General features: G+C 38.1%; 1 protein-coding gene across 12 annotated transcripts in view; it reads left to right on the top strand.

The window, feature by feature from the left end:
• The window catches only part of LOC124119305 (nuclear hormone receptor HR96-like), a 259,199-nt gene that overhangs the window by 235,058 nt on the left and 10,314 nt on the right, over window positions 1-13,827 (top strand). For all 12 annotated transcript variants that reach the window (XM_046481774.2, XM_046481778.2, XM_046481773.2 and 9 more), the window contains one exon: window positions 4,029-4,242. In XM_046481774.2, coding sequence (XP_046337730.1) covers window positions 4,029-4,242 — 214 coding nt within the window. The remainder of the gene's footprint in view (window positions 1-4,028; window positions 4,243-13,827) is intronic.

Below are 13,827 nucleotides of genomic sequence, written 5' to 3'. Positions count from 1 at the left end.
AATTCACGTACTTGCCAAAAGGGGGAAAAATGTTCTGTATGTCCTTTTCATGTGTTCATGTTTCTTGCCAAGCCTGGAAGATTATTTCATGTTACATGGTTAAAAGATCAAGTTTGTTGTGTGTGAAAATTGTTGTAAGATGGCTGTGTTGTTCGAACCACATGAAACTGATATCCTTAAGAGTGTTTGAACATGAGTTAAGATCTATATGAAGGGATGCTAGTTACTATATACAAGCAAACATTCATAGCAGATGCTTTTTAATCAGTGTAAGGAAATATTTGTAATTTGATAGTGTGGTTGTAATATCCCAACAACCTTACCTTTGTCATGATGAAAGTATGTTTTGTAATTAAATATCAAGCAGAAAATATCAGAGTGAATATGATCTATGTTGATTGGATCCTGCTAAGGATGAATTATAGATATGATAATCAGCATCGTGTACTGATCATTTTCTCAAAATGAAATGGTATAATTTATTTAGGCTTCAGTTCATCAAATGCAAGTATTTTTTGTATAGTTTTTAAAAGAGGAATTGGCGGCACGGAAGCTAGTCATATATAGAGGGCCTTGTATGAATGAGAAATGTGGATGCAAAGCGGCTGTGATCAACCAACTCTCAAATTGACTTGCTGAATCGACAGATATCCCTGACTTGGTCTCCACTGCACAGCTAGAAGTTGACGAAGTCATTGAGTGCAACACGCTAACAAACAGTAATATCTAACACATTTAGTCAAGGAGAAACGTCATTGGGCCTTAGTCATCACAGCCATTATTGGCAGCTTTTTTTCCCTTTTTTCGCCCACAGGGTTGGTGAATTTAGGTCAGGGGATGTCTGGGAAAATTTGTCATTTGTAAACATGATGTTGGTTCTATCGATTTTTGTGAGATTCGAGAAGACAGCTAACAACAATTGTTCATCTACAGTGACTGTTTTTTGTGATTTTGAATAAATATTATCTTATGAATTTGTGAAGGTTTCATATCAAATAAACATTCTGTTTTGTAAAATCATGAAATGGTAAAACATGTTGTATATTTTATTAATGGAGTTAAATTTGTAGATTGGGTGTTTGTAAATCAAAGCATTCTGGAATGGAGATTTATTTGCTTTTTATGAAATAATGCACTTTGATTGTTAAGAATTGATTATTTTTAGTTTATATGACCAAAACCTTTTTATAATTTATCTCCCATCAATAAAAATGAAGTGGAATGTTCATGTTTTGTTGGCGACAAGGGCATGTAAATAAATGAAAGACGGTGGTTATATGGGAAGGAGGCCTGTGCCACTATTTGGGAGTAATGTTCCACGCTGTGGTATGTGAGTTGGGTGCTCTAATAGAAACACAAAAACACAGACATATGAGTCATCCAGAGTTTGTTGTGACATTCTGATGGCTATCAACATCATTTAATGTCTCTGTTGTCAAAGTATGTCAGCTCTAGGTCTATTGTTTTGATATGTATGTAATGTGTGGCTAATCAACACACACTCCTAAAAGCAGTCTCGTTTGAAAAACAGTGCTAAATCAACAATTTCAGCCATATTGAAATATATCCTATACGTTCATTTACAATCTTAACTTTAATATTTATTCAATTTAAATGAAGATTGGTTCCAATGCCAAGACTTAATGGGAATATGTTATTAGGAAAACTCACATGTACTTACGTAAGGGGTGATTGGGGACATTTGGGGACAATTCATTTTGCTGTTAAATCGGGACATTATATTATTTCACCCTGTAGAAAATTGGCGCCTTGAATAAACTCAAGCTGCTATCAATGACAAGTACAATAAATCAGCCTAAAATGGAACACACATCCATCCATACATCACTTGGCTCAACAACAGCTATACCCGTGGTTAGGAGATATTCACATCCATCTCCCTTTGTCACATATTTTTGCATATTTTTGTCAGCTTGAAATCTTATGAAAATACATGGCAGCATGTTCCGATGTTTTAGACAAACTTGTAATAATTCTCATGGTTAACATGATATACAACAATTGAGTAATTTCATTTTTGATAGAGCTTTCAGGGAGCGAATTAATCCTGTTAGTGGAAGATTAAAGTCATTTCAAAATTTCTCTCGCTTATTTAATCCTTTCATTATTGACAGTATTGTCATTTTGGATCTATTTATACACAAACCCTTTTCCTTTTCTCGTATTGTCGTGTGAACAATAAAAAATACAATGGAATAAGAAAAATGTGTTGAGAACATCACGTCCCTTTGTAGAAATATTACTGTAGCTCATCAAGTCAAGCTAGAAATTCCTCAAGCTGGACACCATTGTTGTGGGCCTTAGCTGCACTGACTGACCCCACATAACTTTCCCATTATGGCCGCTACTAAGTAGCTGCTTTATGGTACTCTCATGTAAACAGATATCCCTATCGCCCTGTTCATTTTGTGCTGAGGGATTTTGTGGTCTGAATAATACTTATTACAGCATGATTTATTCAGCTTGGGAAGCTGTCCAAGAATAGAAGCAGGGAGAGCGTTGCCTGAGCTGCTGATATATCCAAAGATTTTGTGACCAACCCACAGAAAACCCCTTTAAGGGATTCCAGCCCCATTTCAATCTTTAACATGCCAGGTTTAAGTCGTTAATTACTTTCCATGCCGGTCATGGCTTGAATAGGCCATGACACATGGTGAATTGGGTCGCGGGGTGATTCGGTACAAATAGTTGTGGCTTTGTCCCCGGTATATGCAGAGAGAGGTAGAGGTGTTGAATTAAGATTGGGAGAGGTCTTTCCCTTCTTGATAGCTTGTCACATGACTGGGATATACAATATTGCAAACTATTTCATTTCATTCAGCTCCAGGGAACACGTTCAACACAGCTCCAAGCACTCTTAGTTTCTGTTCAGCCCTTAACTGGAAATTTCTCACTTGGTTAAGTCTCCACTTTGGAGTCATTATAGAGTAAAGTATGTTTATGTCAGAAAATTGAAAACACGCAAACAAGCTGATATGTACTTTGATGAACTTGCAAAGCTGTGATATGAACGCACTGGGGATCTACAAATAGATCGACATTATAAACTGAATTTATGTTATGAACTGATTTTGTATTCAGCGTGTTTGTTTCATTGTAGATAAACGTAATACTTTGAGTATCAGAATATAACACATGACCAGTTTGTAATATGGATATGTTTTGATAATTAGTGATGTCATCACTTATTTTAAGGTCTTTGATGATTTAAAAAACACTTTTTGAAAGTTGTTAAAATGTATAAATATAGAATGTCTCCTACAAACCACAAGGTCCTGGCTGCTGTTTTGTTTTGATGATGTACAGGGAAGTGTTAGGCACAAAGGTTTTGGGATGGACATTTTGTGACCTTCAACCATACCAAGGTCACCGTGTTAATTGAGGAAATCCAACAAGGATGTTATGACAATGGACGCGTTCTTTGAAATAACTGCTTCTGAAAGATGATAAACTCCATTTAATTGGGGCAAAAAGATTTGCTTGTTTCCTGATTTGATGAATTTTCAATACTGTTTTCAGTCAGTGTTTTCAGTCAGTGTTGAAAAGGCAATCATGTTCACAACTATTGATAATTCGTTTTGGACTTTTCCCTATTACTGGTGAGAGTCCTTTACATATTTGTATATGGTGGCTTATGGTTATTGCGTGTTGGTTTTTTTATGATATCATTCAATCAATGTCAGTATGAAATTCACATTCCATAACATATTGGTCAAAATATTAACAGGTCTGTGTTTTCTGTATTTAATAGGACTTCAACTGACAGTGTCTTTTAATTGCTTCATGGATTAGTCACATTTTTGGCAGTATAATAAAAGGCATGTTTTGGGTTCTGTGAGAAAGGACATGATCGTTTATGATAAATGATGAAGCTTCTGTCTACAGGTCCGTTATGTATTTCCAGGATGATTTCCTTTCCTCGTCTGAAGATGAAAATTTTGATTTTGGTGATTTGTTCAATAATTCATAGTGTAATACCATATTCAAATGAACTTTTTGTTTTTCAGCTTCGAAGATTCCAACAGTATGGAATCTGTCTCCCATCCGTTCCGGTCCATGGATGCAGTATCCCCGGACGGAATGGGAGGCAACAAAAGCCGGAAAAATAAAGAAGATAAATACTGCGGCGTGTGCGGCGACAGGGCCCTCGGCTACAACTTTGATGCCATCTCCTGCGAGTCTTGTAAGGCTTTCTTCAGGAGAAATGCACCCAAAGGACTTGTAAGTAGCTTTGATGTTTGGACAATTAGGGACATAAGCCGATGCAAGAGCATTCAAAATTTGTATGTATAATACAGGTAGTTTCGTGGCCACCTTGTTCACATTGCCTACAGATAAAGGTACTTTTCTGGAAGGTTACAGCACAGTTGTACATGTGTCTAACTGTTGGCTTGCTGTGATTGCCAAGTATGGTTTATACATACTTTTATGTTTTCATGATCCACCACAGGGAACAGTGACTTGTATCTGTGACCTGGCCGTCTCACTGGACCCACTGCAGACAGCTGCTTGTGTGTTTTGACACAGGCACCGCTCAGCTATGGCTGTAATACTGTACAAAACCATCACTCCCTATTCTTGGACGAAGCTTGTAAATATCCTGTGGGGATCCTGTGACAACAGGTGTCCAGTGCTTGGTGTAAGAGCTGACCAATGGGTACCAAGTGATCAGTCTCTGGGATGTGTCTCATTTGTTTTGTCATGCCCTGATGGTGGATCGTTGCTCATGCTGTCAGTCACTGGTTTGTCTGATCCAGACATGATTACTTACAGGCCGCTGTGGTGTAGCGGGACTATTGAAGACTGCAGTATAAACAAACTTCACAATTTCACTTAATGAAAATGTTTTGTTATTGCTGTGCAGTGTCAGGCAACAGATACTTAATGTTTTATGCAAGTTTTGTGAGTGGGAAGTGCTACCTGTAGGGCAGAACATACTGGTACTTACCCTTTTTGTAAACACTGATGTCATCACTGATTTTCAGTGGTTCATTCATATAGTTTTCACCACTATTTTGCCATTTACGTCCATTGGGAATCTGTTTCGGCAGACAATAAAGACTGGTTATTCTCTGGAGCTGGCGTTTTATATTTACTAAACAGTTGGATGGACAGATTTGTTGGAATGGTTGGGTATGTTGGAGAAAAGTGAGACATTTTTATCAAAATTTAAAAATCTCCAAGCTTCGTAAAAACACTACTTCACACTGCCAATTTCATTGAGATAATAGTTGGACATTATCGTAAACCTTTCATGCAGCACTTTGGTTTCATCAAATCATAGCTCGTTCCAAACCTTGCTGAGAAACAGCTGGGAAGCACGACTCACAACCCCTGCATTATCATGGCCGCATGTTGTGGAAGAATTGAGGCATCAGTGCATCAACCAAACTGCAATATTAAGCATTCGCCCATCGAGTCAGATAAAAGTGTTTACCGTATTTGACATAATTGGTGCTGGAGATAGGTAAGTAGCTGCAACAAGCAATAGGGAGTGCTCTGTTATATAGGAACCCACAGGCCTACTGGTCAGACACTAATGTACATTAACAACAGCCATTACATCTTCCACCACCTATTTGGGGTCCACACTTTCAACAGGTGCAAGGTTTCTCTACGATATTAGTTCACAACAAAAACCTAACTTTATTTTCATCTGGAATTTGTGTTCTGACCTGACTGGACCCTGGACATCATCATGTAACATTCAAACTTAGATGAAAATATGGCATGTGTGTTTCCTTTATCATAAAGAAATGGTATACAATTTACAAATTTTGTGTAAATATTTTAGTGGTTTGATACATATATTTATATTTCAAGTGTTACATTGTAAAACCGTACATCGATAAGATCTACACAGGATTGGGTACCCTATTGTTCCACTGGATAAAGATCACGTAAGATTCATCTATGGCAGCAGTATTTTTTACACATAATCGCTAACACTTTTGTGGGCACTCAGACGAGCCTATGGCAAATTTGACACTCAAGCTTTGATAAGAGACTGGATATTGATTATTACTGAACAGATTTCCTGATGGTTTGGTGTGGACTTGACTTACTCAGTGTATTCAATTCGAGGTCTGACGGGGCAAGATTTAGCTTGACGACATTATGCCTGATTTAATCGACAAATCCTTCATTACTACTTACTCCCTGGGTTGTAATTGGCAATTCTCCGTGTTGATCTGCATGGGACAGCAATCAGCAACAATCAGTTTATAGCCAATGTTTCACGTTGGAGTTTTTTTTGCTTTCAATCTTTATAACCCCTAACTGATAAAACGTTGGTAAATTTCATGGGGATTGGGCCGAGTTAGGGTGTTAGCGAAGAGGTTGACAAAACATTTCATTAAGCTGGGCTAAACGAACAATCCTACAGATCTGCGTGACAGCTTCAACTTCAGATTTCAACGTAACTTTACAGAAATCTTCTTTTCGCTGTAATTGGCTGTCAAATAATCGGATATGCTACAGTATTGAGTAATGCCTGGATAGGATTATGCTTTGTGTGCTGTGTGTTCGAGTTGGCAGGAACACGCATAACAAGCATAAATTCTCACATCTATGTGTTAAGTCATGCTGAAAGTCCAGGATTTAATCAAGTGATTGAGATAAATCAGACTTCGCAGAAAGAGATGATTAATTTGGGAAGCTTCACAGGATGCTAAGTGCTACCTTCCAACAGCTTATTTACATTCTCTAATATTTTCCAGACCTTCAAACGACTCACAATTGAGTGTTGTGATTCAGAATGTTTGCATGTGTTTGAAAATCAGTTAATTCTCTGAAAAAAACTCTAATGAACAGACAGACCTACTTTACAAATCATCTCAAAAGAAACTTTCATAATGATTATCTGAGAAATGTTTTGTAAGTTGTGTGTTTTTTAGGTCCAAGCCCATTCACTTAATTGTTTTTTATATGCTATTTCAACGGGCGGTGGGTAGCCTAGTGGTTGAAGCATTCGCTTGTCACACCGAAGACCTGGGTTCGATTTTCCATTGAACGTAATGTGTGGCCCCACTTTTATGTTGCTGGAATATTGCTTAAAGCAACTCACATACTCACATGTACTAAAACTTTCAATACACGATGACAGATACAATTATTAAGTTTGGCAAGTTGAGCTTCATATATAGAAATAGTATGACCTACATTCCTTTCTGATATCAATATTGGATATATACTATGTAGATGCTTAGAAACAGTGATAAGTGGAGTCAGGTCATTGATCATGCCCTTCAAGAATATGTCCTTGACCTTTCCATAAAAAATATGTAATCACATGAACAAGGAAAATAGCCGCTGGCAAGATCGTTACATCGTCATGGACAGCGGTTCAATACCTGTACATCTCTGTTATTAGGTTCCGTTGCTGCTTGGGTATTTGATGGCGTTGCCTCCGTCATATCAATGTGCAAAATATAGTTCCAAAGTAATGATACAACAAAATAGTAAGACAGGTATACCTGAATAATGATAGTCCCTACTGAGATATACCAGCTGTACCAGAAAACATCGTCCCAACTGAGACATAACAGAAACATTATCGTCCCAACTGAGACATAACAGAAACAATATTGTCCCAACTGAGATATCCTATCCCAAAATAGACCCAACTCAGATATGCCAGAAAATATTAGTCCCAACTTAAATATATCTGTAAAAATTAGTCCCAACTCAGATATTCTTGTAAACAGTCCATCTGACGTATGCTGAAAAAAATAGTTCCATTTGAGATTTCATCCATATACATGTGAAACATAGTTCCAACTGACGTAACTACATGGAAGAATTTTTAAAAAGTAATAAGTCTGCCTATGTATGTGGATTTCTTTAATTCTTCAAGTTCAATCTAACTAGATTACTCTGACACATTGTAAATGATTGCTCAGAGTGACAAATGTAAATGTCACGTGATTGACAGAGCAAGTATTGATGATGGTCCAGGTAGATTCTCGCCAGGCTCAAGGATAGGCTTCTGGCGCTATTATCTTTATTGTGTCTCTAGGAGTTCAAATTGACGTGCCAACAATGCACATGAAACATCGATATGTTCTGCTTTTACATGTCATTGATTGTCTCAAAGAAAACTTGCTATTGAGTTTTCACAACCTCATACAACCACTGGGATAGTTTCTATTCTCAGATGTCTTTTTTACCTTCTGCATTGTTATGCTTTCTGGTCAATGATATTGATGGTATTAAGATACTATCGGCCTTTATTTGCCTTTTTCATTGATATAAAAGAAGGAACTATACAGGGAAAATAAAGGAGGATGACCTAATTTATGCAAGAATCTGACATGTACTGCACATTTAGAAAATCATTATACAGTTAGCCTATATTTTATTTTGATTGGGGGACACTGTTTTACAATTAGGTGAAATGGAAAAAAACAAACACGTGAGATTATATCACAGCTGTTCATTAAACATAGTGAATTATATGTATAAAAATCATTATTCTCACAAAGAAAATCAGTCAGTTGTATTATTGGGTATTTTCAACTGAATTACCAGTAGTGCTGGATGAAAACGTGTGTACAGCTGATTGCTATTTCTGGCTTAGTTTACAGAACAAAATACGCGCAGTAATCTTAATCTCTGCATATTAAACAATGCCTAGCAGAAAGGAAATACAACTGACATGGTAAATCCTCATGTCTACTGATGTTCTATTTCAAATTTCACGTTTTGATTGGCCAAGTTTGTTATCATTGAATTTTAACCCAATCATTTTGTAAGCTGAAACACAGCCCATAACGGCGCACCAGGACATGAGCAACTGTATATCAGATATTTGATTTACTTTTTGTGATTATGTTGGAATTGGCTAAAGCGCACTATGTGCTTTTTTTGCTTGAACTTACAGAAAATTATTCAGTTTTCATTTGAATCATTAATTCACAAACATTGTTAACAAACTTTGTCACTTGACAAAGAAGGTTGAACAAACTGTTGTTTTTCCTTCTTGAATCCAATGGAGTTAAGTCATACACACAAACAAATTGCTAAGCCTTTTCATGTTTTTTCATGCTTTTACACAGATTCATAGAGTTGTTCAGTTTCTTTATTTGTTATGTGATGGACTAGAACAGAAAGAGACTTTGTTATGTGATGGACTAGGACAGAAAGAGACTTCGTTATGTGATGGACTAGAACAGAAAGAGACTTCGTTATGTGATGGACTAGGACAGAAAGAGACTTCATTATGTGATGGACTAGAACAGAAAGAGACTTTGTTATCTGATGGACTAGAACAGAAAGAGACTTTGTTATGTGATGGACTAGAACAGAAAGAGACTTCGTTATGTGATGGACTAGGACAGAAAGAGACTTCGTTATGTGATGGACTAGGACAGAAAGAGACTTCGTTATGTGATGGACTAGGACAGAAAGAGACTTTGTTATGTGATGGACTAGGACAGAAAGAGACTTCGTTATGTGATGGACTAGGACAGAAAGAGACTTCGTTATGTGATGGACTAGGACAGAAAGAGAAATCTGTAAAAGCAATCAGATTTCATTTAAAAACACACACCAATAACCCCCCAAAACAAGTTCTAATTACTTCAGAATGTCCTGGAAATAGTTCATCAAGTTCTGAGTTCCATTATTAGTTCTGGTATGAACATTAACAAGTAATGACCAACACTGTCTTATCAGATATGCTGGCTGCCTCGTTAGATTGTAAATTGGATGACTTTCAGCCACAATGACCCGTGTCGACCATGGTCGACCTGTTTTGGGAAGGAGTTACCCCCCATGTACTTTAATCTCACATGACTTCCTCCATCTGAAAAACTTAATTAACCATCATGATACCTTTGACCCTGATAACCTTTAAGGTCACGTTACAAACTCCACTGCACTGCATGCCAGTTGAAGTGACCCATGTTAAACAGGTTGCTGACGGATCAGTAACATTCTTACCAAATTTTACGGGTTTTCAGTCAGGCTGGTTTGCCAAGCAGTGATTTGGCCAGCATGGCAGGACAATGCTTTGTTTTGTTCTACAGGTCTGATTGTCTGAGCTTGATTGTCGTGAGGAGACAGAAGGCCTCTCTCTAACTTGGAGTGACACTGAGTTCTGTATTGATCATGCAAGACTAAGTGAATATTTACCCCAATGGGTCACCAAATAAGAACAAGGTCAGGGAAATACGTTAGAGACTTCAGATCGGGTCATGTTCGTTGGTTTTGGCAGCTCTACGACAAACTGAATATTTGCCCGCTATGGCAAACATCTTCCCTGTGGCAAGGACCCTATACTCGGGGAGTCCCCATCTGCAGACGATGAATAAATCTTGAGACGAAATCCCTGCCTCCTTCAGCATATTGACTCAGTACTAAAGGTGTTCACCTCAAGCTGGCCCCTAACCTGGAGAACATGAGGAAAATTTATTCGCAAGCCGCTAAGATCGTGCAAAATGTCTAATGCATCACAGAAGCCTGAGAAGACCTTTCATTTAACACCTAGCAAAGAGAAAATGTCTACCTCACGTGATGTGGAGATTTTTCAAAGAATTTTCTCATTTTATACACTTTTCAGAATATTTTTGATAAAGGTAACTGTTTCTAAAAGTCAACCTATGATAGATTGTGTTTTGTAAACAGACTGTTAGTGACTGACTTGTATGATGGTCAGTGGATGAGGAGTGATCAGGGAAGCTCCTAGTGTTCAACAGTTGCTAACTTTAACTTCCCTTAACAAAACTGAGTCATTCTGTTTTTTTTAATGAAAATTATTATGTAAGGTTTATTGCAGGAATTCATTTTCATTCAATAACAATATTATGATTATTTGAAGTTACCTCGGATAGGAAAAAGTCCTATCTTGAGTGATCTGTCACGAGGAAAATCGTATTGTCTGAGTGAGACATTTTTAGAAGTAACGTTCCAACCCGAGCTGTGTACGTGTCACAAATTACAGCCGACAGCTTGAAGAGATCTCCTCCATTTTGGAATATTGCTACCAGCAAGTGCCACCTGGGACTGTTCCGTCTTTCTGTACGCCTGAGGAAAAGTTGGAAAGCTTGCGTCATGCACTGGATATTAAGTTGATAACAGTATATTTTCTAACATTGACAACATGTTTAGAACATTTCTAGTAATTATTTATATAAAATTATTGGTAATCTGCAATGGGTTTTCACAGTTTTATGATGTACAAGCCAAGAAGGGCTTATGCCTCATCATTAATATTCATAGTTTTCATTTAGGGTTTGGGTTTTTTTTAAAGTGGAATTTAACATTGTTTGTTTACTGATTTACTTACTAAAGCACTGTCAGTAGGTTTAAATATGGCTATTTTGTAAAAATGTCTGGAATGTATTGTCAATGTTTAAATTTTGTTGTGAAAATAATTTTGTAGAATACAGTTGAATACATGTCGCTGAAGCTATAGTAGATATGGTTTATATACAACTCAAATTTTGATAATGATACGGCATTTGTTAAATATACACGTGACATATGTGACAATCACTTGTGTATCATGGAAACGTAAAATATCCCTATGACAAGTGGAGCAGTATATATGTTAATGTCCTTGAATGCCAGGCTACAACTGATCGGTATTGTCAACCCTCCAGGGCAGAGCACCTGCAAGTGTTCGCCTCGACCACACCACATCAGAGGTCAGGTGTTCGTTTTGGATGATTGATGTGGATTATAGGATGAAAAATGGTTTGCAGGGGGAACATTTTTTGTTATCTCTCTCGACTTTGTGAAGTTACCAAAGATGAAAAATTCATATTTTTGCTGTGATACATTGATGATTCCATCTCTATTACGTCCAACAATGTCAATACCACAGTGCAGAGTTAGAGGAGTTATGCTATGTGTTATCACAGTGAGGACCAGTGGACTAGACATGTTAGTTTCTATTGCTGCAGTGGATGTTATGAAATGAGAAGTGAAAATTGCTTTATTCAGCTTCAACAAGTTTAGCAGCTTTATGCATCCTGATGATGAAGTGACCTGTAGAGGTGCTTACCGGGGAACTAACTGAAAGGTCACCTTCAAAAGAAAAAGAAATCACTTTTTATAATCTGAACCGCTTTAATCTGTCTTTGGTTGCAATCAGCTTAGTGATGGGCATTGCTGTGCTAAAATGAATTCAGATGTAAAAGTAATTGGTGATAGTTGGATGGAAAGTGTATATAGATTGTATACAAGTAAAGGGTTCTACTTTTGTGCCTGAAGTCTTCTGAAGGGGACCAGTCCCATGTTTTCAACGTTGAAATAATCACTAAGTGCTGAATTAACCAAATATAATAGCTCTTGTTCCATCATGTGTACAGACGTTCCAAACAACTAGCAACAAGGTCAGACAGTTTGTTAGAAAATGATTGTCATGCTTAAGGTTACGCATTTAGATTCCACTGCATGATCGGCAGAGTTCAAACTACATCAGAAGCATATTTGAAAATAATTGCAAGATGTTCGGACTCATTACAGAGGTAATTGGAAAAATTACAAGAAATTAGGGACAAAATATGAACCCTTTCCTGTCCAAACCTGTCATTAAAATAATCAATCTTAAAATGAAGTTTTCCGCTCAATATTGTTCTGTGTCCGACATGCTATTGTCAGTTGATAGGAAAGTAGTGTGTAATCTCCTATCAAGGTATGCCATCAAATCCTTCATCGATTTAATAAATACTGCCATTCTCTATATAGAAATCAATCTGAAAATGTCCCGTACATTCGTCTTTAATAGGGATTCTCCAAGTCCTCCATGTTTAGTAATGAGTCGCCATGGCAATGGCAAATTTAGTCAAATATATGGATTAAAGTTTTCGCCAAAAATTCTAAATGTTGGTTTAGATAAATTGAGTACGAATGGGTCGCATGCAGGTCCTGTTAAGTAGGGCTTTTAGTGTGATTATTTTCTTGTCAAGGCATGGGAAGCCTAAAACTCAAGCATTCTCCATCTTGTGCCATGGAGTGGCGTTTGTGATGAGCTGTATTGAGTAAACAGATGTGTGTTTCCAAGGGTAATTAGCCATCAGATTAAACACCAACATTATCTGTGAAATATAAACAAAGACAAAATCATTTAATGATGCTCGTATTCTGTTATTTACTATGCAGTTTGACAGAGCCTTCAGTATTTACTGAAAAGGTGAAATATCCTGCTGGAATATTTTCAGTGACAAGTAGTAAGTGGGTACTTGTAGGAATTAGAAAAAGGACAGTTTTAGTTTTCTGTGAACTACGGAATCCTTTGAAATAATGAGATGCTCCAACATCCAATATCTTCCTTCATCTTTCCACCCTCCCACAGCTTCCCACCCCCTCCCACCCCCTCCCACAGGTTCCCACAACTCCCACAGCTCCCAACCCCTTCCCTCATCTTCCCACCCCTCCCCACCCTTTCCCACATCTTCCCACAACTCCCACAGCTTCCAACCCCTTCCCTCATCTTCCCACCCCTCCCCACCCTTTCCCACCCTCCCACAGCTCCCCACCCCTTCCCACATCTTCCCACCCTCCCACAGCTTCCTACCCCCTCCCACAGGTTCCCACAACTCCCACAACTCCCACAGCTCCCAACCCCTTCCCTCATCTTCCCACCCCTCCCCACCCTTTCCCACATCTTCCCACCCTCCCACAGCTCCCCACCCCTTCCCTCATCTTCCCACCCTCCCACATCTTCCCACAACTCCCACAACTCCGACAGCTCCCAACCCCTTCCCTCATCTTCCCACCCCTCCCCACCCTTTCCCACATCTTCCCACCCTTTCCCACATCTTCCCACCCTCCCACAGCTCCCCACCCCTTCCCTCATCT

This window comes from Haliotis rufescens, unplaced genomic scaffold (assembly GCF_023055435.1).
Source record: "Haliotis rufescens isolate VD_foot unplaced genomic scaffold, xgHalRufe1.0.p SCAF_27, whole genome shotgun sequence".
NCBI lineage: Eukaryota > Metazoa > Mollusca > Gastropoda > Lepetellida > Haliotidae > Haliotis > Haliotis rufescens.
This window is presented reverse-complemented; position numbering and strand designations above follow the sequence as displayed.